The sequence below is a fragment of the Aquarana catesbeiana genome, linkage group LG05 (genome assembly GCF_042186555.1).
Source record: "Aquarana catesbeiana isolate 2022-GZ linkage group LG05, ASM4218655v1, whole genome shotgun sequence".
Classification (NCBI taxonomy): domain Eukaryota; kingdom Metazoa; phylum Chordata; class Amphibia; order Anura; family Ranidae; genus Aquarana; species Aquarana catesbeiana.
The window spans coordinates 522844523-522868360 of NC_133328.1; the positions used below are offsets into that span (position 1 = coordinate 522844523).

At 40.3% G+C, this 23838-nt stretch overlaps 1 protein-coding gene across 1 annotated transcript in view; it reads left to right on the forward strand.

Annotated features, from left to right (window-relative positions):
* Positions 1-23015, forward strand: part of NKAIN3 (sodium/potassium transporting ATPase interacting 3) — a 650331-nt gene extending 627316 nt beyond the window's left edge. The window contains exon 8 of the mRNA XM_073632827.1: positions 22422-23015. Within this exon, the coding sequence (XP_073488928.1) occupies positions 22422-22435 (14 nt within the window). The 3' untranslated portion in view covers positions 22436-23015. The remainder of the gene's footprint in view (positions 1-22421) is intronic.
* Positions 23016-23838: the final 823 nt, after the last annotated feature.

Sequence of the window (23838 nt, forward strand, 5' to 3'; positions counted from 1 at the left end):
AGGATATGAAAAAAAAATTGTTTCTCTACATAAAGATGGCCTACGCTATAAGAAGATTGCCAAGACCCTGAAACTGAGCTGCATCACGGTGGCGAAGACCATTCAGCGGTTTACCAGGACATTTTCCACTCAAAACAGGTCTCGCCATGGTCGACCAAAGAAGTTGAGTGCACGTACTCAGCGTCATAGCCAGAGGTTGCCTTTGGGAAATAGACGTACGAGTGCTGCCAGCATTGCTGCAAAGGTTGAATAGGTGGGGGGTCAGACTGTCAGTGCTCAGACCATACGCCGCACACTGCATCAAATTGGTCTGCATGGCTGTCATCCCAGAAGGAAGCCTCTTCTAAATATGATGCACAAGAAAGCCTGCAAACAGTTTCCTTTAGACAAGCAAACTAAGGACATGGATTACTGGAACCATGTCCCATGGTCTGATGAGACCAAGATAAACATATTTGGTTGAGATGGTGTCAAGCGTGTGTGGGGGCAACCAGGTGAGGACAAGTGTGTCTTGCTTACAGTCAAGTATGGTGGTGGGAGTGTCATGGTCTGTGGTTGCATGAGTGCTGCCAGCACTGGGGAACTACAGCTCATTGAGGGAACCATGAATGCCAACATGTACTGTGACATACTGAAGCAGAGCATGATCCCCTCCCTTCGGAGACTATTCCAACATGATAATGACCCCAAATACACCTCCAAGATGACCACTGCCTTGCTAAAGAAGCTGAGGGTAAAGATGATGGACTGACCAAGCATGTCTCCAGACCTAAACCCTATTGAGCATCTGTGGCGCATCCTCAAATGGAAGGTGGAGAAACACAAGGTCTCTAACATCCACCAGCTCCATGATGTCATCATGGAAGAGTGAAAGAGGACTCCAGTTGCAACCTGCGAAGCTCTGTTGAACTCTGTGACCAAGAAGGTTAAGGCAGTGCTGGAAAATAATGGTGGCCAGAAAAAATATTGACACTTTGGGCCCAATTTGGACATTTTCACTTAGGGGTGTACTCACTTTTGTTGCCAGTGGTTTAGACATTATTGGCTGTGTGTTGAGTTATATTGAGGGGGCAGCAAATTTACACTGTTATACAAGCTGTACACTCACTACTTTACATTGTAGCAAAGTGTCATTTCTTCACTGTTGTCACATGAAAAGATATAATAAAATATTTACATAAATGTGAGGGGTGTACTCACTTTTGTGAGATACTGTATAGATGATTTAAAAAGGATGCCCTTCCCATCCCCCAAACAGATATTAATTCCTGCTCTGTATAATCGTGCATACAAGATCATTACATGATAATCGTACAACAAAATGTATACGATCTAAACAGAAACTATGCAGTAGGTCGCAACGCGTTTCGAAAATGCTCCTTGCTTCTTCGGAATATCTAGTGCAGCAGGGAATAGGATACAATTAGGATGATACTCCCATAAGTCCCTAAAACAATAGAAAAATAGAAAAATTCTAGGGTTATATACTCACATACAACAAAGTATTTCAATGTGGCATCACATTCAGGGAATAGCCCAATTAAATCCAATAGTGAATGTATAATTGCCTAAGAACAATCCCCAAAATTAAAATAAATAATAATAATAGTAATAAAGGTGTTGTGAATGGCCAGATAGAGCCCCTCAGCAGGGAACCTAATAAACATAACAAAAAAGGGGAGGTAAGAAGAAACATTAAAAATAATTGCAGGCTATAGGGTGGTATAGATTGTAACAAAAAACTTTGTAAAGAAAAACTTACATGGGTTTGGACGTATAAAAAAAAAAGCCAACCATAAAGGGACAAGTTCTCCACTTATATGGTAGTACACTACATGAAAAACTGGAAATATGGCCCAGTTCATTGCCCACATTAAACTGAATTCCCCCCACTTTCAATTAGGTGTGTAAAAAACAGACAAACAGCGAGGATACCCCCTTCCCAACAGAAGACATAGACAACTAAATAAATTGTAGCGCTAAAACACACATGTGCAATATGAACAGAATGTCTCTGTACGCATAAACATAGTGTCCCAATAGTGACGTGTTGTCAAAGCAAAAATAATCCACAGTGAATATGTGTAATCCGTGTGGCAGTTCTTTCTGCTTCCCAACTGTCAGCTCAGATATCATCAAACTAGATGAATAGATGGGATACGCTTACCGGAAATATTGGATTCTACTGCCATGAGCATAGAATCAATCGAGCTTTGTGCCACCAAGGGCGGATGTGTGGAGTGATGGAGGCATGGTAGAGCCTCTGCAGGGCCAAGATGTCACCTCTAGATCCACAGGAACAAGGCAAGATTGGTTCCAAATTAGAAGTTGTTTCTCAATTCCTGGAAGTATGTGGAAAGAAAGAGGAATGCTTCCACATAGTGTAACTCAGGGTATTTTATTACTAAAAACCATAATACATAAAAAGTGATCATGTATAAAAAGGCAGTGTACAGGGTATATAAAAGCCGCCCAGACCTGATGTCCTTCTCTCCGGTTAGTAGATGACAGTAGAGGGGTCTGATGTCCTTCTCTCCGGTTAGTAGATGACAGTAGAGGGGTCTGATGTCCTTCTCTCCGGTTAGTAGATGACAGTAGAGGGGTCTGATGTCCTTCTCTCAGGTTAGTAGAGGACAGTAGAGCTGTCTGATGTCCTTCTCCCTGGTTAGTAGATGATGACAGTAGAGCGGTCTGATGTCCTTCTCTCTGGTTAGTAGATGACAGTAGAGCGGTCTGATGTCTTTCTCTCAGGTTAGTAGATGACAGTAGAGGGGTCTGATGTCCTTCTCTCTGGTTAGTAGATGACAGTAGATCGGTCTGATGTCCTTCTCTCTGGTTAGTAGATGACAGTAGAGCGGTCTGATGTCCTTCTCTCCGGTTAGTAGATGACAGTAGAGGGGTCTGATGTCCTTCTCTCCGGTTAGTAGATGACAGTAGAGCGGTCTGATGTCCTTCTCTCCGGTTAGTAGATGACAGTAGAGGGGTCTGATGTCCTTCTCTCAGGTTAGTATATGACAGTAGAGGGGTCTGATGTCCTTCTCTCAGGTTAGTAGATGACAGTAGAGGGGTCTGATGTCCTTCTCTCCGGTTAGTAGATGACAGTAGAGGGGTCTAATGTCCTTCTCTCCGGTTAGTAGATGACAGTAGAGCGGTCTGATGTCCTTCTCTCCGGTTAGTAGATGACAGTAGAGGGGTCTGATGTCCTTCTCTCCGGTAAGTAGATGACAGTAGAGGGGTCTGATGTCCTTCTCTCAGGTTAGTAGAGGACAATAGAGCTGTCTGATGCCCTTCTCCCTGGTTAGTAGATGATGACAGTAGAGCGGTCTGATGTCCTTCTCTCTGGTTAGTAGATGACAGTAGAGCGGTCTGATGTCCTTCTCTCCGGTTAGTAGATGACAGTAGAGGGGTCTGATGTCCTTCTCTCAGGTTAGTAGATGACAGTAGAGCAGTCTGATGTCCTTCTCTCTGGTTAGTAGATGACAGTAGAGCAGTCTGATGTCCTTCTCTCCGGTTAGTAGATGACAGTAGAGGGGTCTGATGTCCTTCTCTCAGGTTAGTAGATGACAGTAGAGGGGTCTGATGTCCTTCTCTCCGGTTAGTAGATGACAGTAGAGGGGTCTGATGTCCTTCTCTCAGGTTAGTAGATGACAGTAGAGGGGTCTGATGTCCTTCTCTCAGGTTAGTAGATGACAGTAGAGGGGTCTGATGTCCTTCTCTCAGGTTAGTAGATGACAGTAGAGGGGTCTGATGTCCTTCTCTCCGGTTAGTAGATGACAGTAGAGGGATCTGATGTCCTTCTCTCCGGTTAGTAGATGACAGTAGAGGGGTCTGATGTCCTTCTCTCAGGTTAGTAGATGACAGTAGAGGGGTCTGATGTCCTCTCAGGTTAGTAGATGACAGTAGAGCGGTCTGATGTCCTGCTCTCCGGTTAGTAGATGACAGTAGAGCGGTCTGATGTCCTTCTCTCCGGTTAGTAGATGACAGTAGAGCAGTCTGATGTCCTTCTCTCCGGTTAGTAGATGACAGTAGAGGGGTCTGATGTCCTTCTCTCAGGTTAGTAGATGACAGTAGAGGGGTCTGATGTCCTTCTCTCAAGTTAGTAGATGACAGTAGAGGGGTCTGATGTCCTTCTCTCCGGTTAGTAGATGCTAAATAAATTGTAGCGCTAAAACACACATGTGCAATATGAACAGAATGTCTCTGTACGGATAAACATAGTGTCCCAATAGTGACGTGTTGTCAAAGCACAAATAGTCCACAGTGAATATGTGTAATCCGTGTGGCACTTCTTTCTGCTTCCCAACTGTCAGCTCAGATATCATCAAACTAGACGAATAGATGGGATACGCTTCTCGGAAATGTTGGTTTCTATTGCCATGAGCATAGAATCAATCGAGCTTTGTGCCACCAAGGGCGGATGTGTGGAGTGATGGAGGCACGGTAGAGCCTCTACAGGGCCAAGATGTCACCTCTAGATCCACAGGAACAAGGCAAGATTGGTTCCAAAGTAGAAGTTGTTTCTCAGTTCCCGGAAGTATGTGGAAAGAAAGAAAAAAAAACGTAATACATAAAAAGTGATCACGTATAAAAAGGCAGTGTACAGGATATATAAAAGCCGCCCTACGCATTTCGATCCAACGACCTTCAACAGGGGCATGTAGGACCCTCATAACACTGCCCAAATTTATAAAATAATGTGTGCAATCAAAGACAATACAAGACCAATAGGCTGTAAACATATGAACAACAATGAATCCTATTGGACAAGGAGAGCGTCCCCCATTAGAGTATGACACACCCTCTCCTCAAGTCCAATCAGTGTTTTTTATAAAGATGTCAGTAGATGACAGTTTGGGCGGCTTTTATATACCCTGTACACTGCCTTTTTTAAGCGTATCTCATCTATTCGTCTAGTTTGATGATATCTGAGCTGACAGTTGGGAAGCAGAAAGAACTGCCACACGGATTACACATATTCACTGTGGACTATTTTTGACAACACGTCACTATTGGGACACTATGTTTATGCGTACAGAGACATTCTGTTCATATTGCACATGTGTGTTTTAGCGCTACAATCTATTTAGTATCTGTTTGCATTTTTGTCATATGGTTTGTAGCAGCTTGTTTCGTTTTGTTTTTTTCTGGGTAGCGCATTAATCACCCCCCCTCTTTTGCTGTTAGAAGACATAGACAACAATAAAAATCCTTTCCTGCTCTTTAAAAAAGTAGGAGTTACAGTGACAATAAACCCAAAATCAAACATGTAAAATGTACCGGCTGCATTGGTTCTCTTTGTTTGGCTTTTTTCCTTTACTTTCATTGTAAGGCCCCTTTCACACGGTCTTGTCTATTTACGGAATCCACTTTGCTCAGCAGGGATCGCTCCGCTGACCCCTACTGAGCAGGCGGATGACAGGTCCGTCTCTGTTCATTGTGCTGAGATGGACCTGTCAAAGCCCCACTGTCCTCTATGGAGATCATATGAAAACGGACTACCTCTCCATTTTCATCCGATCCTATCCGATCCGATTCTCCAGACGGATCGGAAAAAGGGTTGGATCGGATAGCAGCAGATGTCAGCGGACTTGTCACCGCTGACGCCTGCCGCTCCATAGAGGTGCATGGAGTGTCCGATCAGGTCCACCTGAAAAACTGACAGGCGAACCTGATCAGAGCGCCCATGTGAAAGGGGCCTAATCTGGCCACTGTAACCCCCATCTGTTAAATGGTTTGTCTCAACCCTCTAATTTGTCCGGACAGCTTGGTCTGTTAAAGGTAGTTGAAAAATAACAGACTTACTGGCTAAATCAACAGGTGAAAGTAAAGGAAAAAAGCCCAAGAAAATAAATCTATTAAAGCCACCACATCGGAGAAATGGTAAGCTGCAATATAATACATATTTGTTTGGGGGTTTAATACTGTTTTAAGCTTTTATAGGGGTTGTAAACCCTTATCGTTTTTCACCTTAATGCATTCTATGCATTGAGGTAAAAAACCTATTGTATTGCACCAGCCCCCAGCTCCCCTGAGCCTATTCATTCCCACGCCAGAGACACACACACCCTCTTTGGCCGGTGTCTCGGCTCTTGATTGGATAGATTGATAGCAGCGCAGCCCTTGGCTGCACAGCGGAGGTAAGTATGACATGTTTTTTATTTATTGTATTTTTTTAAATAAACCTTTACAACCACTTTAATTTATTTTCCATTATGGTATAAATTTTACCTTGACTTCATATGTCACCTCTCTTTTACCTTAAAGAAAAACTGAACACCGATGTCAAAAATGGTACTTTCTCATATATTCTGATGTGTTTAAAGCTAAAGCACAGCAGTTTCTCAAAGAACATTGTTATCCTTTGAGAAAACAATGCACCTAAATGTGAAACATGCCAAAATATGTTCCTGCTGGCTATTGAATAAAAAGAAAGTAGGCTTTTCTGCATATCGGTGTGCTCTATTCTTTTGAGACAAAAGAATGGTTGCTTTGGTGAAAGTAAGCTAATTTAGCACCCAAGACAGGGCTATGGAGTGCTGAGCATTAATTTACCTGGAGAAGAATTTAGAAAGATTAGTACTGGTTGCATCATGTTTCACCTGCTGAAGAAAAATATCTAAGGGGCTATTTAACTGTATAAGGTATACAATAGATAGGGTCTCCAAACTATGGCTCTCCAGTTGTTCAGAAACTACAATTCCCATCATGCCTAGTTATTAGGGATGAGCCCAATGTTTGACTCGAACATCATGTGTGCGTTTGCTCGCAAACAAACTGAACATATGGGGCGTTCATGGCAAAGTCGAGTGCCACGGAATGCCCCATAATGCATGCTTTGACCAATCACAGCGTGCTCTGCTGCAAGAGCCATAATTGGCCAAAGGCAGGGTGCCTTTGTCCAATCATGGCTCAGGGGGACTAAGTCTACACTCCACACTATATAAGGCTGCTATATGCTGCCGTGTATAGTGTGTGGACCGAGATAGATTGAGCTAGATCAGGCAGGCAGGTTAGCTAGTGGTGTGCAGGCAGTGTATTTAATATATATACAAACCAGTATATACAGTATCTCACAAAATGAGTACACCCCTCACATTTTTGTAAATGTTTTATTATATCTTTTCATGTGACAGCACTGAAGAAATTACACTTTGCTACAGTGTAAAGTAGTGAGTGTACAGCTTGTATAACAATGTACCTTTGCTATCCCCTCAAAATAACTCAACACACAGCTATTAATGTCTAAACCGCTGGCAACAAAAGTGTGACAGCTGTTATATAGGCAAGAGCGGGGCCACCCAGTGACGTAACTGGGTGGCTCCACCCTCTTCTGATGTCATGTGATGTCATGTGACGTCAGAGGGGGACGGGGTCACCCATTTACATCACCAGGTGGCCCCACCCATGCCTATATAACAGCTGTCACAGCCAAGAGACAGCAGTTGTTGGGAGGCCTCCCATGGTGGTGGAGCTTTTTTTTTTTCTATTTTTAAGGTCCATTGGCGCAGTGATTGAAAATGGATGGACATTGCGGGACACTTTTTTTTTTAATGAAGGAATTGTCAAAAACTGTCTTTTTGGTTTTTACTTTTTGACTTTTTTTGGTGAATGGGTAGGGGTACAATTTACCCCTATCCATTCACATAGGCGGGGCCGGGATCTGGGGACCCCCTTGTTAAAGGGGGCTTTCAGATTCCGATAAGCCCCCTGCCCACAGACCCCTACAACCGCCGGCAAGGGTTGCGGGGATGAGGCCCTTGTCCCCATCAACATGGGGACAATGTGCTTTGGGGGGACCCCAAAGCACCCTCGCCATGTTGGGGGCATGAGGCCTGTTACGGTTCAGGAGGGGGGGTGAACGAGCGCCCCCCCCCTTCCTGAACCGTACCAGGGTGCATGCACTGATAAGGGTCTGGTATGGAATTTGGGGGGGATCCCCACACCATTTTAAAAAAAAATTTGTTGTGGAGTTCCCCTTAATATTCATACCAGACCCGAAGTCCTGGTATGGACTGGGGTGGGGCGACGCCATTTTTTTCAATGGTTTTTTATCTATATTGCTGGGAGCTGACAATACATTACAGCCGCAAGCAATTTTAAATTACATTTTTTCCTTTAGTAATGTTATTTTGCTGCGGTACTGTAATAAACATTGGAAAGATGCGCTACTTTATTTAAAATCACTGCTCCTGATAAAACGGTCGTTTTAAAAAACTTTTTCTTGCATTGATACATGTCCCCTGGGGCAGTACCCGGGTCCCCATACACTTTTTTATGGTAATAACTTGCATATAAGCCTTTAAAATGAGCAGTTTTGATTTTTCATGTTTGTGTCCCATAGACTTTAACGTGTTCACATGTTCGCACAAATGTTTTGCCTGTTCGCATGTTCTGGTGAAACGGGGGGGGGGGGTGTTCGGCTCATCCCTACTAGCTATGTCTATGTTAGAGTTTTACAATGCTTCATGGGACGTGTAGATATGCAACAACTGGAGGACCGTAGTTTGGAGATCCCTGCTAGAAGATCTCCATTATATAAATGGCCAAGGAGTGTCCTATACTTTCAGATCACTCTCTTAATTATCTCCAGAGTGATCACAAAGATAATATGTTGCCTTTAATTCTTCATTACCAAAAAAAAGGCTAATCCCCAAGGTTTTTTAAGGTACTTTGTAATCAAGTGAAACCCACCCACCTGAGTGGAGAGAAAGTGCTGCTAGCCCAAAATATGATTAATTAGAAAAATTGATCCCAAGGGCCTATAGGCAGCTAGAAAAAAAATTGGACTGAATAGAATATATCAAAAACGTTCTTTATTACGTACAAATATATGAAAAAAAAACATTATTTAAAAACTGCATGAGTTCTGGTATGCATGGTATCCAAACATGAGATGTCAATATTGCAAATAGCAAAACAGAGTTTCTTAATACTAAATGCTATTGCTCACAGAAGAGCTCCAACGCGTTTCGATCGTATATTGTTTTGATCTTCCTCAGGGGGATGAAGACATCTTCAAATGAAAATATTGTATATGAAAAAAGTTGTTTAAAACATATAGGCAGGGTAGTTTCCAGGTGGTGATCTGTCCAAGGAGTATGGAGCGGACCCACACAACCCACGGAAAGTCACACAGACTAAATGTGAGACAGAGGGAAAGGGAATACAGACATACCCATAAGTGGCCTTAGATGGTAAATTACATTCAAATCACAGCTGACACTGATGGGAATCCTTTCAACAGTATATATGTATGCATGTATGTATATATGCCACTTAATTGTATAATAGATTCAAATCCAATTTAGTTTGTCTCTACAGGTCCTCTGTTTGCAGGGGCATATATATAATAACCAAGTTTAAAGAGTCAGGGATTCATGCAAGGAATACAGGGAATTCCTCACATATCTAGGTCGGTGCAAGTATTATTGTCTAGCAGCCATTCCCATCCTGCAACTGATCACTCACTGCATGGGATAAGGCGTGTCAGTGTAGAGATGTCTGTAAATGTCAGTTTTACAATGCATCATGGGACGTGTAGTTCCGCAAGAGCTGGAGATCCGTAGTTTGGAGATCCCTGCAAGAAGGTCTCCATTATATAAATGGCCTAGGAGTGTCCTATACTTTCAGATTACTCTCTTAATTCTCTCCAGAGTGATCACAAAGATATGTTGCCTTTAATTCTTCATTACCAAAATGATGACTAATCCCCAAGGTTTTTTAAGGTACTTTAATATTGGATGTTTCAGATAGTTTCATATCTATTTATGTGGAGCAGATATTTTGAAAAAAAGATACAGATGTTGATTTTACAGACGGTTTTGTATAAGTCAATATATAATTGTATCTATAACTTTAAATTTCGTAAAATCAAATCTGTCAATTAAAAACGTAGCCCTTTTTGTAATAGCATACTACAATTTTCAGGTGATTCCACAAATGTCTGATGTAACACATAGAATAGGTCTAATTTGTCCTCATTCTACATGATTATTGCAAAATTCATTGGAATAACATTGGCATTTATTCCATTTCTTCCATTTCTTTCAATTGTTTCCCTTTGATTTCAGGTATCCTTTCCATGATTCAGAATATTGTAGTATTTTGTATGGTTATAATTCTGTTCTTGTGTGTCAATTGTTTAATATGATTGCCCCAATTATAAATTTGACCAAAAGTTCTATTTATTACACGCAATTTAACCAGTTGTTTCTTCGTTTTGCTTTAAAGAGGGATCCATTTTTTTTTTCAAAATTTAAGCTTTTTACCTATTTTATCCTTTATTTACCTCTACTTTTGCACAGCAGATGCATATTCCAAAAGCAAAAAAGCCATTAGTATATTAGAATGCCCAAAACATGGGGTGTGCCATGATTCCGCTAATATATAGTCATTTACAAACTGAGACAACTCCAACCGTTTAGTACTGTTGTTATATTGTATTGCCAATAATGACATCTTTATTTAAAAAAATATATATTTTCAAGTGAATTCACACAAGATGAAACTGAATGATATTGCAAAAAGTAGCTGCCAATCTGCTTTTCCAGACTGAAGGGATTTCACCCTCAAATATTAGCGTAATTGGTGATGTGTCATGTTTGATGGATTCCGCCACTTCTGCCACATTAGTTACATGACTCATTGGAACTCTGCTATAATATAAATGTTACGCACAATTCAGTCAATTTCCATAGTAAAGAAGCTGGCATACAATAAGGTCCTTGAACATTTTAAGAAGAAAATTGTTTCTTAGCCAACCGTTTCACCTTTGTCTTGCCTCAGCTTTCAGCACTAATTCATAACTGCCAATAGCTACGTTCACGCGCTCACCGCTCTTTAGAAGTTACTATAATTTATTCAAATGCAATGTTGCAATGAGCATCAGAGTATCACAATTTGAGCTCCTGGCTGTTTATTACAGCAGCATTTTCTCAAGAGGCCATCCATGGTCATCTGACTAATCCACTATCTACTGAAACCAAAGCATTTCCCATAGTTAGCTTTCCAGAAGTAGCTACCACCAGGGTGGAAACACATTAAACCACCTAAGAGACTGAAAACATGATATCCCTAAGGGATGTTTTTAAAGGAAACCTGTAGTGTGAATATATTGAGGAAGACAGTTCCTTGGCTGTCATACTAACTCAACAGCTTCAGCTTAGAACACATATCAATATTAAATGGTTGCTGTACTAGAAGCAAATATACCGTTCACTTTATTTTGTTCACTATACTGTTTTCTTTGCTATGAAATTTTGCCTTAGCTTAGGGAATGAGGTGCAGCTTTGCTAACTTTCTTCATCCATGTGCAAGCAAAAATATTGTTTTATTTTACTTTTCTTTGCTCGTGATTAGGTATTCTTTGTAGAGTACATTTTTACCACATTCACTGTGCTAAGGTAAATTTCCCTTGCAAAGTGAATAGGTTTTTTGCTTTAGTAAATCAAACCCTGATAGTTTTAAATTCACTCAGATTTTGCATATGTATTCCAGGCTAGTGGCTCAATTCACTAAACCAGATACAGTTAGAAGACCAGCATATTTCACTCAGTGCAGGTTTCCTTTAAGGCCAGGAACTTAGTACACCTTGTTAGCAGTTTAGTCCAATTACACTTTTGAACAGTGCAGAAATAACCAGGAAGCAGTGTCACTCTTGTATACAATGTACTGATTGTGGAAATAAATTACAATGTTGTGCCAGCTTGCATACATTTTGAATAGAATATTTGTATTATTTTCTGGACAGGGAGGACTATGTCATGTCCACACAGCTATTTTCAATTTTAAAATAGTTCTCTTTACTGAGACAGGAGCTGGACATGTTATTCTAGTTTCCTCTGGCAGTTCCTGAAGCTCGGACACCTTGACTAGTAAGTTGGTGCTTGATCCTGTCTTCTTACACCCCTCTGTTGGCTATTGAGCCTGCCCATTGCATTTGTCCACAAGTACAGAACCTTGGAAGGCAGCAGGTAGGGGGGGAAAATCCAACATTCTAATAAAGTACATTCTAGTACACTGTGAGTAGAGAGAGATCGCTGTTCCTGATCACTAGGAACAGATGATCTCTCTCTCCCCCCCTGTCAAAATGGGGATCCGTCTTGTTTAATTGGGCAGATCCTATGTTGGCTCTAGGTAACAACACATTTTATAAGTTCAAGGTTCTTTGGCTTACTTGGATAGACTTTTCCACTTCAGACTCCCTGAAAAATATGCTTCTACCTGCTGATTAATGTGATTCCACACTTTGGCCACCCCTTTCAGGTTTCACCTATCAGGCTTGCTCATACCCTTTTCCTCTTTCTTCCCCTGACTCCGTCGGGACTCTTTTCTTTCTGTTCCCCTTTTTTTCTTTTCTTCCTTCCTCCTTCTCTTTCTGTTTCTTTCTCCTTTTCCTACCTCTACACTGGAATACTCAAACTTACCAACCTCAGGTTTCGACCCTCATTACCCTGGGTTATATGTTTTTAATAACCTGAGGTACATGCCTTTATTGATACGCTACTTCTGATTGTATTCTCTCTAACTTTGGATACATAATTTGAACTATACCAATTGTATTGATGGCTATGAGGATATACCTCAATTGTTGTTTTATATTCATGTACAATAAAAATATATTTGTCTCTCTAAATAGGCAGATCCCAATTCTGCCCCTCTTCACCGTGAGCGCGGGTGGCCAGTGGACATCGAGTCCGCCGGACCCGTGAGCAAGCTCCCGTGGGGCGTGTGTGAGTGCCTCCAACGACGGACACAAGCCCGCTGTATCTAATGCACAGACCGACATACAGGTACATCAGTTCGCGCAGCCGAGCCGCCCTGCCACAGTATATGTGCGATTGGCGGTCCGGAAGTGGTTAAGAAACTTAATTTTTTTCTCATATTAAAGTTGATCTTCCTCCCTATGAGGCGTTTTCAGTTTTGTATGATATTGGGCTCCATTCATTAAAGCATATCGCATGCATTTTTAAGGTGACCGGACAGATTTCCCCTAAATATGTGAACCTGAAACTCTCAATTAATTGCCATTTTGCGGTATTTACCAAAATGCTGAAAATGCTTGGTAAATACGGCATGAAAAGGCATTAAACTTAATTCACTGAAGGAAATAACTTAACGCTTATGATAATTAAGTAGTGGTCCAGGCATGTGGCATTTAAGGAATGTAGGAATATATTAGCCAATTTTGAGTAGTATCTGCCTTTTTGGATCAGTCCTCTCAAAAGTACAGCTGTGGCCAAAAGTTTTGAGTATGACACAAATATTTTTTTTCACAAAGTCTGCAGCTTCAGTGTTTTTAGATCTTTTTGTCACATGTTACTATGGTATACTAAAGTATAATCACAAGCATTTCATAGGTGTCAAAGGCTTTTATTGACAATTACATTAAGTTTATGCAAAGAGTCAATATTTGCAGTGTTGACTCTTCTTTTTCAAGATCTCTGCAATTCGCCCTGGCATGCTGTCAATCAACTTCTCAGCCACATCCTGACTGATGACAGCCCATTCTTGCATAATCAATGCTTGGAGTTTGTCAGAATTGTGGGAGTTTTTTTTGTTCACCCGCCTTCAAGGATTGGTCACAAGTTCTCCATGGAATTGGCCATGGACCCAAAATTTTGTTGTTTTGTTCCCCAAGCCACTTAGTTATCATCAATTTTGCCTTATGGCAAGATGCTCCATCATGTTGGAAAAGGCATTGTTCGCCACCAAACTCTTCTTGGATGGTTGGGAGAAGTTGTTTTTGGGGGATGTTTTTGTACCATTCTCTATTAATGGCTGTGTTCTTAGGCAAAATGTTGAGTAAGCCCACTCCCTTGGCAGAGAAGCAACTCCACGCATGAATGGTCTCAGGATGCTTTACTGTTAGCAAGACACAGGACTGATGGTAGTGCTCACCTTTTCTTTTCTGAACAAGGTTTTTTCCGGATGCCCCAAACAATTGAAAAGGGGATTTATCAGAGAAAATGACCCCAGTCCTCAGCAGTCCAATCCCTGTACCTTTTGTAGACATCAGCATTTTGCAATTAATTGCAATTCATCGGATCACTCTTCATAACATTCTGGAGTATAAGCAAATTGCCATCATAAAAACTGAGGTAGCAGACTTTGTAAAAGTAATATTTGTGTCAATCTCAAAACTTTTGGCCACGACTGTAATGCATAGAAGCCTAAATATGGAAATCATTGGGGTTTATTTACTTAAAGTATAACTGAAGGAAAAACTTTTTTTAGTTTTGGATAGAGTGGAGATGGATTAGAACACCTGTCGGGTTTTTATTGTCTGTGCCCCCATTTCACTTTCAATGATAACGGTAAACAGGACAAATAGAGAGGGTGAATCTCCCTGACGAGGGCACAGATGGCAGTTAAAACCTAATAGGTGTTCTAATACCTCTCCACCCTATCCAAATCTAAAAAAAGTTTTTCCTTTAGTTATACTTTACGTAAATCAACCCCAATGATTTCCATATTTGGGTTAAAACTGACAGGGGTTCTTATCCTTCTCCACTGTATCCATTACACTGGATATCGCATGAGATAAAATACGGCATAGTTTCAAGAGATAAATACTGCATTTTTTCAGAAAAAATACCACATGCAGTATTTTAGAAGCGTTTTTTTAGTGAATGCCAACATTTTTTGGAAAAATTCTATGTGCTGTTTTACTGCATTTCTTAAAGCAGTAGATAGCACTTCATGAATGGTCTTTTCCCAATGAGGGAATGACCCCTCATACCCCAGGGGGACATGGCCAACAGTACCATCCTACTTCAGGACTGGGGACACTGTACACTGATCACATGCTTATAGCTCCAGTTTTTACAGAGCACAAGATGTTGTCTTTTACTCTCAGCTGCACACACAGAACTCTTCCTCTTCCCACTGTGTGAAGGACTAGTGTCCTTCCTCATGACTGAAGACTATAATTTCTCCAATTAAAAGCTATTGCTTTGCTACTCGAATAAACCTCCTAAAACCCCCCTTAACCTGTTTGGTTACTATTGCTTTGGAAATTTATATGCACTGTAAATTATACATTTCAAATAAAAATGTACAAAGAAAACAGCAGGTTCTAGCCTGGCAGCTGGCCATAAACATAGATTGGGCTCAAATTCAAGAAATTTAGGTTTGGTCATACACAGTAATGACTAAATATTTACAACCCAACTATTGAGCACCCCTACCTACTGTATCTTGCAGATTATGTGTGGAGAAGTAGAAATGATCAAATAATGATCTCATACAGATGTCTGCTTAATATGTGTTTCAGTCATCATTGCCAATAACTGGCAAATGACATCTAAAATGACTAAATGACTAAAAAGATAATTGACAAATGTAGCAGTTTTTTTTTTTTCAAATGCACAGAAGATTCACATATTTATAGAAACTACAATGCACCACATTGCTTGCTGCTCCTGAAACTGAAATACTTGCTTGGCACAGATTGATATGATTTTAGAACCAATAATTCATCTATATATCCTACTGTCAGTGATATGATCATAAAAGCCACCAATTGCTTAGCAGTATTACAGCTGACAAAGTTAAATTTGTACAGAAATCACATAGAATTTGTATAGCAACAAGAGTGCCCATTACTTTAGATTGGACAACTGCCAAATGTTCTTTGCAGGCAGTAGAAACAAGAATAAACACCATATGTCATATGGAATTCCTCATGGCAGCTATGCAAGATATTCTGTATTCTTCCACTACACCTAGATGTATAGTTCAATTCTAGTCATATCTAAAACCCACTGCACTGGTACATCTCAGCCATCCTATCATTCAGTTACTGTAATTTTCATTTTTAGAGTAATTTCATTATGAGTAGTGGTGATTATTTTATTGCTCATGCATATTTTGTACATTTGAAAGTTTAATATTATTAATGCTAGCAAAAGCATACTAAAATGTATTTTACATTGCGTGATCAACAAAAACTGTTTGCCTGGAGATAAATACTGTTTATTTTCCTATATTTCACTGAAGACCTCTCGAGGTGTGTCCTTGGATCCCATTGAAGGCAAACTCCAATGCAAAACAAAGCCACACTATTGCTCTGATCGAGCATCTTCATAGCGACAATGGTGGACCATGTCTGTGTAATGTGGGTCGACACAGTCTTTGTTGTCTCCACCAGGGGCATATCTGACAGGGTGACAACACAGGAGCACAATTTGAAGATGGCTGTCACCCCATAATAAGAGGTGTCTGAATAAGAAACTTTATAGCAGAATCATCAGGAATTATTTAATAAAGATTGAAAATTATTTTTTAACACGTTAAAGCCTAGCTGAGATTTTAGTGATTAGGTTTACATTTGCATTAAATAATCCAAATTGGGGAATCTTGCTTTTTTTGTTATTTATGGGGCTTCTTCCACTAAAGTTGTGCTAACCACATCTTTACCTTAGAGGTCACAGGCCCTACGTGATTGCATCTAATAATAATTCATAGTATTAATAGCTAGGACTTGGCATACTGAGAGATTCAGTCTCCATACAAACATTGCTAATACATTAGCTCGTTTAATAGGTTTCATTTGTAACAGCAATACTGTACTTTTTTTTCTAGAAATTGACTGTTTTGCTATTCTCTGCCAGTTAACGCTATGTGAATGTATCAAGTCATCATTGAAGTGTGGACTATTTGTTATTCTCTGCCAGTTAACGCTAAGTGACTGTGTCTGGCCATCCTTGAAGCGTTGTTACATTTTTTTGGGATTCAGTAAAAACGTACTGTCTTAGCTGGATATTACGATTGATTTACTAAAGGCAAATAGGCTGTTCACTTTTACATTTTTGCAAAGTTAAACTTTATTACATTCACCAAGCTCTGGGGAAAATTCTCTTGCCAAATGCAACTCCACTTGCAAAGTGAACAACCTATTTGCTTTTCGTAAATCAACCCAATAATCCACAAAAACCCGTCTTGGGTTTGCAAATTTCCAATGCACAGTTGAGTACTGTCAGTGATATTTTTTATTTGCACTAACAGTTACATTTTCAGAACAAGCTTTTGGGGCTTTTCTACCCCCTTCTTCTCCATCCAAGCAGTACTTTTTTTTTATTTTGCAAACACACTAATATGCCTACTATAACCTTAACCAAGATTTCTACTGAATCCATGGTATTGTGTCATATTGTATAATTATGGAAGCAACAAATATATGAAGTCCTTCAGGTGTCCTACAGAAAAACTCATAAATACAAACCAGTAAATGTACAAAAGAATGTCCTTATTCACATGACTGTACCCCAAAACCCTAACCCACAGCTAAAAGCCATCAACATTGGCCACATCTACTGGGTGGAACCAATAAGTAGAAATATAAACTCAAAAAATTGATGAAGTTAAATCAAAATACTGTGGTCTAAAGAAGCACTCAACATACCAGGATATGTTGAGCATAAAATTGAAAAACTGTTGCCAAAAATGATTAGCTACTCATTAGTTCCTCTCCAAATATGATCACATAAATACCAATATATGTTACTTCTAAAACTATTGTCTTGGAGTCACAGTAGTTCCCTTATTTTTTTTTCTTCTTTTTGTGTGTGTGCATTTTAATTTCCCCCCCCCCCCCTCTCCTTCCTTTTTTTTCAGTTTTTTTTTTTTTTTTTTTAGGATTTCTTTATGGTTCGGATTGTTTTTTTTTTTTTCTGTAGAGCTATTTACCTCCAGAGTTCTATTGCATAATGGCACTGCATTTCTATACTACTGACCCATCAAAATCAGGCATTGAAAAAAATGTCATTTCTGCTTGGGATAACAAAGGTAACAATAACATGAATCATAATAATTTCTTAGTAGATTTCAGTATATTAGCTTAGTTATAGCATTATATGACAGACTTTCAATATTTCATTATATTTTGAATGAAGGTATACAGAGCCCTGTAAAATATTCTTTTTTGGTGCCTTGTTTTTTAGATTGTAGCTCACGGTCATTTTCTAGATGAAAGGCTGAAAAATTGAAAGATGTTATTATAGCTCCCCTACAGTTTTCATGCTAGAAGATGTATCTGGTACCACAGGCAAAACAAATTCCTCAAGTGAATCAATAAATCAGTAAAAGTCCTTCACAGCATAATGTCCTAAAACAAGTGCATAAATCTGAGCAGACGTGAGTAGGGGTATGTCTCAGCTATAGTTCTAGATAGAGCAGAACTCGTTAAGTGCTTGTCTATTCACAGAACCTAATTAATAGGAAGTGTACGCTGCATTATCTTCTGTGTTCTGCACTTGCACTTGAAGGCACATACTAAGTAGAATTCCAAATATATTCTTGTTAGAAGTGTGCTAATGTTGGATTCCTGTTTTCCCCAGTCTAGTATCTATTGCTGTAGAACATTAGTGGATCTATCACCATTTGGAGCCCATGTGGTACTGGTCTGTATACCCCTTTCCGACTCATGCAGTTGATTGGTCCTTTTATTGGCTTTTTGGAGCAAATAAACTCACAGTACATGTATTTAGTAAACAGGATGCTTTTTGGAGCAAATAAACTCACAGTACATGTATTTAGTAAACAGGATAGGATCAGACAGAAGCATTCATCAAAGGTATTTGCCACATATGCACATTCTCCTATTAACAGCATTGATTGTGTGCCTGCCCTTACTAAACTCACAAGACGGTGTAAAGAGACTTGGAAAGCTGCAGTGAAATTATAATCCTGCCCATGCTGTTACATTGCATCTCCTACTGGAAGCAAATTTTGCAGTTCACTTTGGTCATCCAAGTTTTTTGTTGTTTGTTTTTTTAAACTCCGCAATGATTATTATTATTATTATTATTATTATTATACAGGATTTATATAGCGGCAACAGTTTACACAGCGGTTTACAATTTAAAAGGGAGACAATACAGTTATAATACAATAAAATACAAGAGGATTAAGAGGGCCCTGCTCAGAAGAGCTTACAATCTAATAGGGTGGGGCAGGTGGTACAAAAGGTTGTAACTGTGGGGAATGAGCTGATGAAAGTGGTAAAAGATTAGTTGGAGACGCGATAGACTTCCCTCAAGAGATGAGTTTTCAGGGATCACCTGAAGGTAGCAAGAGTAGGGGATAGCCGGACAGGTTGAGGTAGCGAGTTCCAGAGGATGGGAGAGGCTCTGGAGAAATCCTGGAGACAAGCATGGGATCAGGAGACAAGAGAGCTTGAGCGTAGGAGGTCTTGAGAAGAGCGGAGAGGACAGTTTGGGTAATATTTGGAGACGAGATTGGTGATGTAGCTCAGGGCAGAGTTGTGAATGGCTTTTTATGTTGTGGTTGGTATTTTGAATTTAATTCACTGGGTGATAGGGAGCCAGTGTAGGGATTGGAGGAGAGAGTTGGCAGACACTGAGTGGTTGGTAAGGTAGATAAGTCTGGCAGCTGCATTGATGATAGACTGTAACCTATGGAGAGGCAGGCCAATGAGAAGGGAGTTGCAATAGTGAAGGCGAGAGATAACAAGGGAGTAAGTGAGGAGCTCTGTGGTTTCATTTGTTAAAAAGGGATATATTAAAGAGATGTTATGGAGGTGAATTCTACAAACTTTTGACAATAATTGGACTTAAGGCTGAAATGACAAGTCAGAGTCTAGGATTGCACTTAGTACCATGGCGGAGGGGAGGGACTGATGGTTGCATTGTTGATTTTGATGGAAAAGTCATGGAGGGGGGGCACGGGTGGGGGGAATATTAATAGCTCAGTTTTAGAGAGATTTAGTTTAAGGAAGTGGTGCGACATCCATCAGACAATGATATACTGTAACTCTTGCAGAAGATGCCAGGGACGTGTTCTGGACAGGAAAGATGTATCCCCATCATTTGAGTTGTGTTTCCTTTAAAGGGAATGATGAATGACAATGATGGGTATCCATTTCAGGGGATCAGTATTTCAGGGGAGGCTTAAAAGAGGCAAGGAATCAGCACCTGTCTGTGAGTGGTTCACAGATATGAGGAAGTGTGGACTATCTGGAGACTGAGACAGTTTGCTGAGCTCCTGAGACCTTAGTGGTAGCCCCCCCCCCCCCGAAGCACTCGGAAAAACACAAAATCCAAGTGTTGGACTGGTATACTCATGGTGAGCCATTAAGTTGTCTTTATTATACCAGGACTAAAAAGCTGTTTGTGTTTGCCTGTTTTGAGAGTCTAATAAAGACTGTTTACCTTTACAAGTGGCTGGCTGATGATCACGGGCTCTCTCCGTAACAGTAGAGATGGGCCGAACATCCCCCTGTTCAGTTCGCAGCAGAACTCCAAAACAGGTGAAAAGTTCTAACCCAAACGGCGAACCCCATTGAGGTCTAAGGGAGCCAAACAGGAAAAATCAAAAGTGCCCATTTTGAAGGCTTATATGCAAGATATGCAAGTAATTGACCATAAAATGGGTATGGGGGTCCGTGTACTTCCCTGGGGAACATGTATCAATGCAAACATTTTTTTTAAAACAATTGTTTTCAAAGGAGCAGTGATTTTAATGAAAAAAAAAGTCAAATCACATTTTAATTGACTCGCGGTAGCAATTTCGGGCACCCGGATATTTTAAAAAATAAAGAAAAAACCACATGGGGTCCCCCCCCAGTCCATACCAGACCCTTTGGGATACTCCATAATTTGTTCTCTTCTGCTTACTGGGCACTCTATTCAAATGTATTATATAATTTACTGCTGATTTGTTAAAGCTGAGCTCCAGACAGAAGAAAGTCACAAGAATAGCTCTGTAATTATAAATACATTATTAATTGTACTTTTTGAATGCAAGCAGTGTAAGTACCTGAATCTGACTTAGTATCAGCCATTTGTTGCCTTCTGTATGGTCTGTGCAGCAGAGCTCAGAGAGGGGTGCTGATATGAGGAGAGAAAAGAGTGACAGAGAGATGATCTCATTAATGTGTTGCTCTTTATTTTACTGATCAGTCACAGGGTGATTCCTTAAATGAAAACAAAATTGCTGCAGAGAAAGATCAGGCTCCCTTCCCTGCTATGTAGAGCTTTGCTGTAAATCTCAGGACTGGATGGACATAAATACAAACCTGGTCTTCTGGGGTCCCTCGGCGGCTGTCTCAGCTCCTCCCCGCAAGAACTAAACACCTACATGCGAGCTCTCTCGCATGGTGTTTAGTTCTTGTGGGCGCACTCCCATGATATAGTCGGCGGCTATAGCCGCTGACTGTATCACTCGGCCCTGCCCACCAGCGCGCCACGTCATTGGATGTGATTGACAGCAGAGCGAGCCAATGGCTGCGCTGCTTTCAATCCATCCACTCTAGCCAAGCAACGGCCAGGCTGAGTGGCGAATGGGAAATCGGGGGCGAGCGCAGCAGGTGAACGGGCTTAAGTAAAATGGGGGGAATGGGGGGGCCGGTATTGTCGGATGTTTTTTCACCTTAATGCATAAGATGCATTAAGGTGAAAAAACGTGAACCTTTACAACCCCTTTAATTGCTTCCAGTTTTGTTACCAAAACTGGAGGTAATTAATTTTTAATTTAGTTGAGTAATTAAGAATTACCTGAATCTGTTGCACATGTTGGTAAAGCTACCAAAACAGGCAGGCAGGCCATTTTAAGGGCAATACTGCCAGAAATGTGTCATTACGACTTTATTGGAGAAGGACAGAGAAGGCGCCTGTAAGTGCAGAATGCCAGCAGTTTATTATGGAATGCAGTTTAAAAACACATAATTGTGTAGTAGGCTCATCAATAATAAAGGGGCTCCTGTCACTGTCTTTCTATCTCTCTGTGCCATCCAGCAGCTTGAGGGTGGATAGGATTGCCCAGTCAAGATGGCCGTTGCTCTTTCAGGACCATTGCGGAAAGCACATTGTGTGCGTGGAACGCACGCGACGCAAGTGACGTCAAGAAGAGGACGGTGATGCATTTTGGAGCATGCGCACTAAGCTCCGTCTTCAAAAGCTTAGGGTTTTGCTCCAAAATGTCACTGCCCCCTTTCTTGATGTCAATTCTGGCGTGTGCATTCCACCACGGTCCCAGAACAGTGGCGACCATCTTGACTGGGCAATCCTATCCACCCTCAAGCTGCTGGATGGCACAAAGAGATGGAAAGACAGTGACAGGAGCCCACCAGGAATACATTAATGATGAGCCTACCACACGCTTTTATGATGAGCCTACCATATGCTTATGTCTTGTAAGTGTTTTTAAACTGCGTTGGATAATAAACTGCTGGCATTCTGCACTTACAGGCACCTTCTCTTTTCATACCAGAGTTGCTTCTACTCCTTGAAGAGCTGCCCTAGTGCTATCTCCAGCTGTGAGAACATTCCTGGTCCTGACCCACACTTGAAAGATTCAGTAAGCAGAAGCTCCCTATTTTTTCTTGTTAGGACTTTATTTAACTCCCCAGACAATATTTTTGCTTTAACATATGCTGTCTTTTTTTGTTTTCTTTTCATTAGGTCGGCATAAATAAAGCTTCAGAAAACCATCCAATCCGATTCTGCAATATTAAAGAAACGACCAGGCAAGAGAAGGCACCGTGGATGAATTGTTACCAGTTTTTCATAGTCTGTGGGAACATTTTATGCAGGAGACTGACTTTGAATATGACAACTCTTACTGTCTTTAATAAGTGAATTCTGTTTTGAAGTATCATTTCAGTTCAACGGACAGTGGGAAAAACTTGTACATTTTCTTTCTATTGTTCTTTTTTAACATGTAGCATGAAACAAGTGGAAATGTGTTTTTGGTATGGACGGCGGATGTTTTTTCCTCTACAGACATACAAATACAATGTGAAACAAGAGTGTATTCAATTTAAAATTATTTCTGATTTTGACATGAAGGAAGATGTATGCTTCCAGAATGTAAAACAGTAAAAAAAAAATCTAGTGTACTGTACAAAGGCAACTGCGCATAGTATACATCCAGTTATCTGTGTGCGGAGTCAAGTGGTGAGTTTTATTTTTTACACAGGTGTACATGTTGGCTTTTAATAATTTATCACCTGTGAAATATACATATCTGTAGATAATAAAATGATTTCAAATTCACCCGGCTTTCACATGTGCTTCTTTTGTGAGGAGATAATTATATACAATTACCTCTAGAAAGACTACAAAAGACAAGTTACTGCATTAGAGAATAATTTAAAAATGGGGGCACATGGAAAAACAATTCCCTCTGTTTGTGGAAAAATGTACATATTTAAAGAGCAAAGCAGTAATAAAACATAACAAAACAACAGAGTACTCAGCTATGTGATATAAATAGCAATAACCTTGACAAAAGAATTAAAAAAAAAAAAAAAAAAAAGCACAATCACATCAGAAACGAATGCATAGCACAAAGAATTTTGGCTTGTTTTCAGTTTGTGCTGGTTTAATAACGTGCCCCAATATGGGTGCCTAAACACAACACAGCCCTATTGGTTGAAACGCGTTAGAGGGAGCGGTCATAAGGACTGTCATGGCTATGCTTGTAGTTCTCCTACATAATAAACATAGTGAGCCCTCTGGTGTGTGGCCCCTTTCTTTTCCTGCACGTGTCCCTGTATATTACCAATGGGTGTACATTTATGAAGCATACAATAAGGCAGTGTTTCTAGATTCTGATATTGAACAATTAATAACAACAGGTTTTTCATATTTTCTATTAGAATAATAGCTGTGTTACACAGTAATAACTTAAAATCCAATTGAACCTTAACTTTAAATCAGCTAAGTACAATCAAATCGCATCAAATCAAAAGTCATTCATTGTCTTACAGATTGTGTACTGACCTGACGGAGGGTAGTTTAAGTGTGACTTATGGGTGAACCAGATTCACACCATAGCGCTGTTGAATTCTGGAAGCATGCTAACACTTGTGGGTGC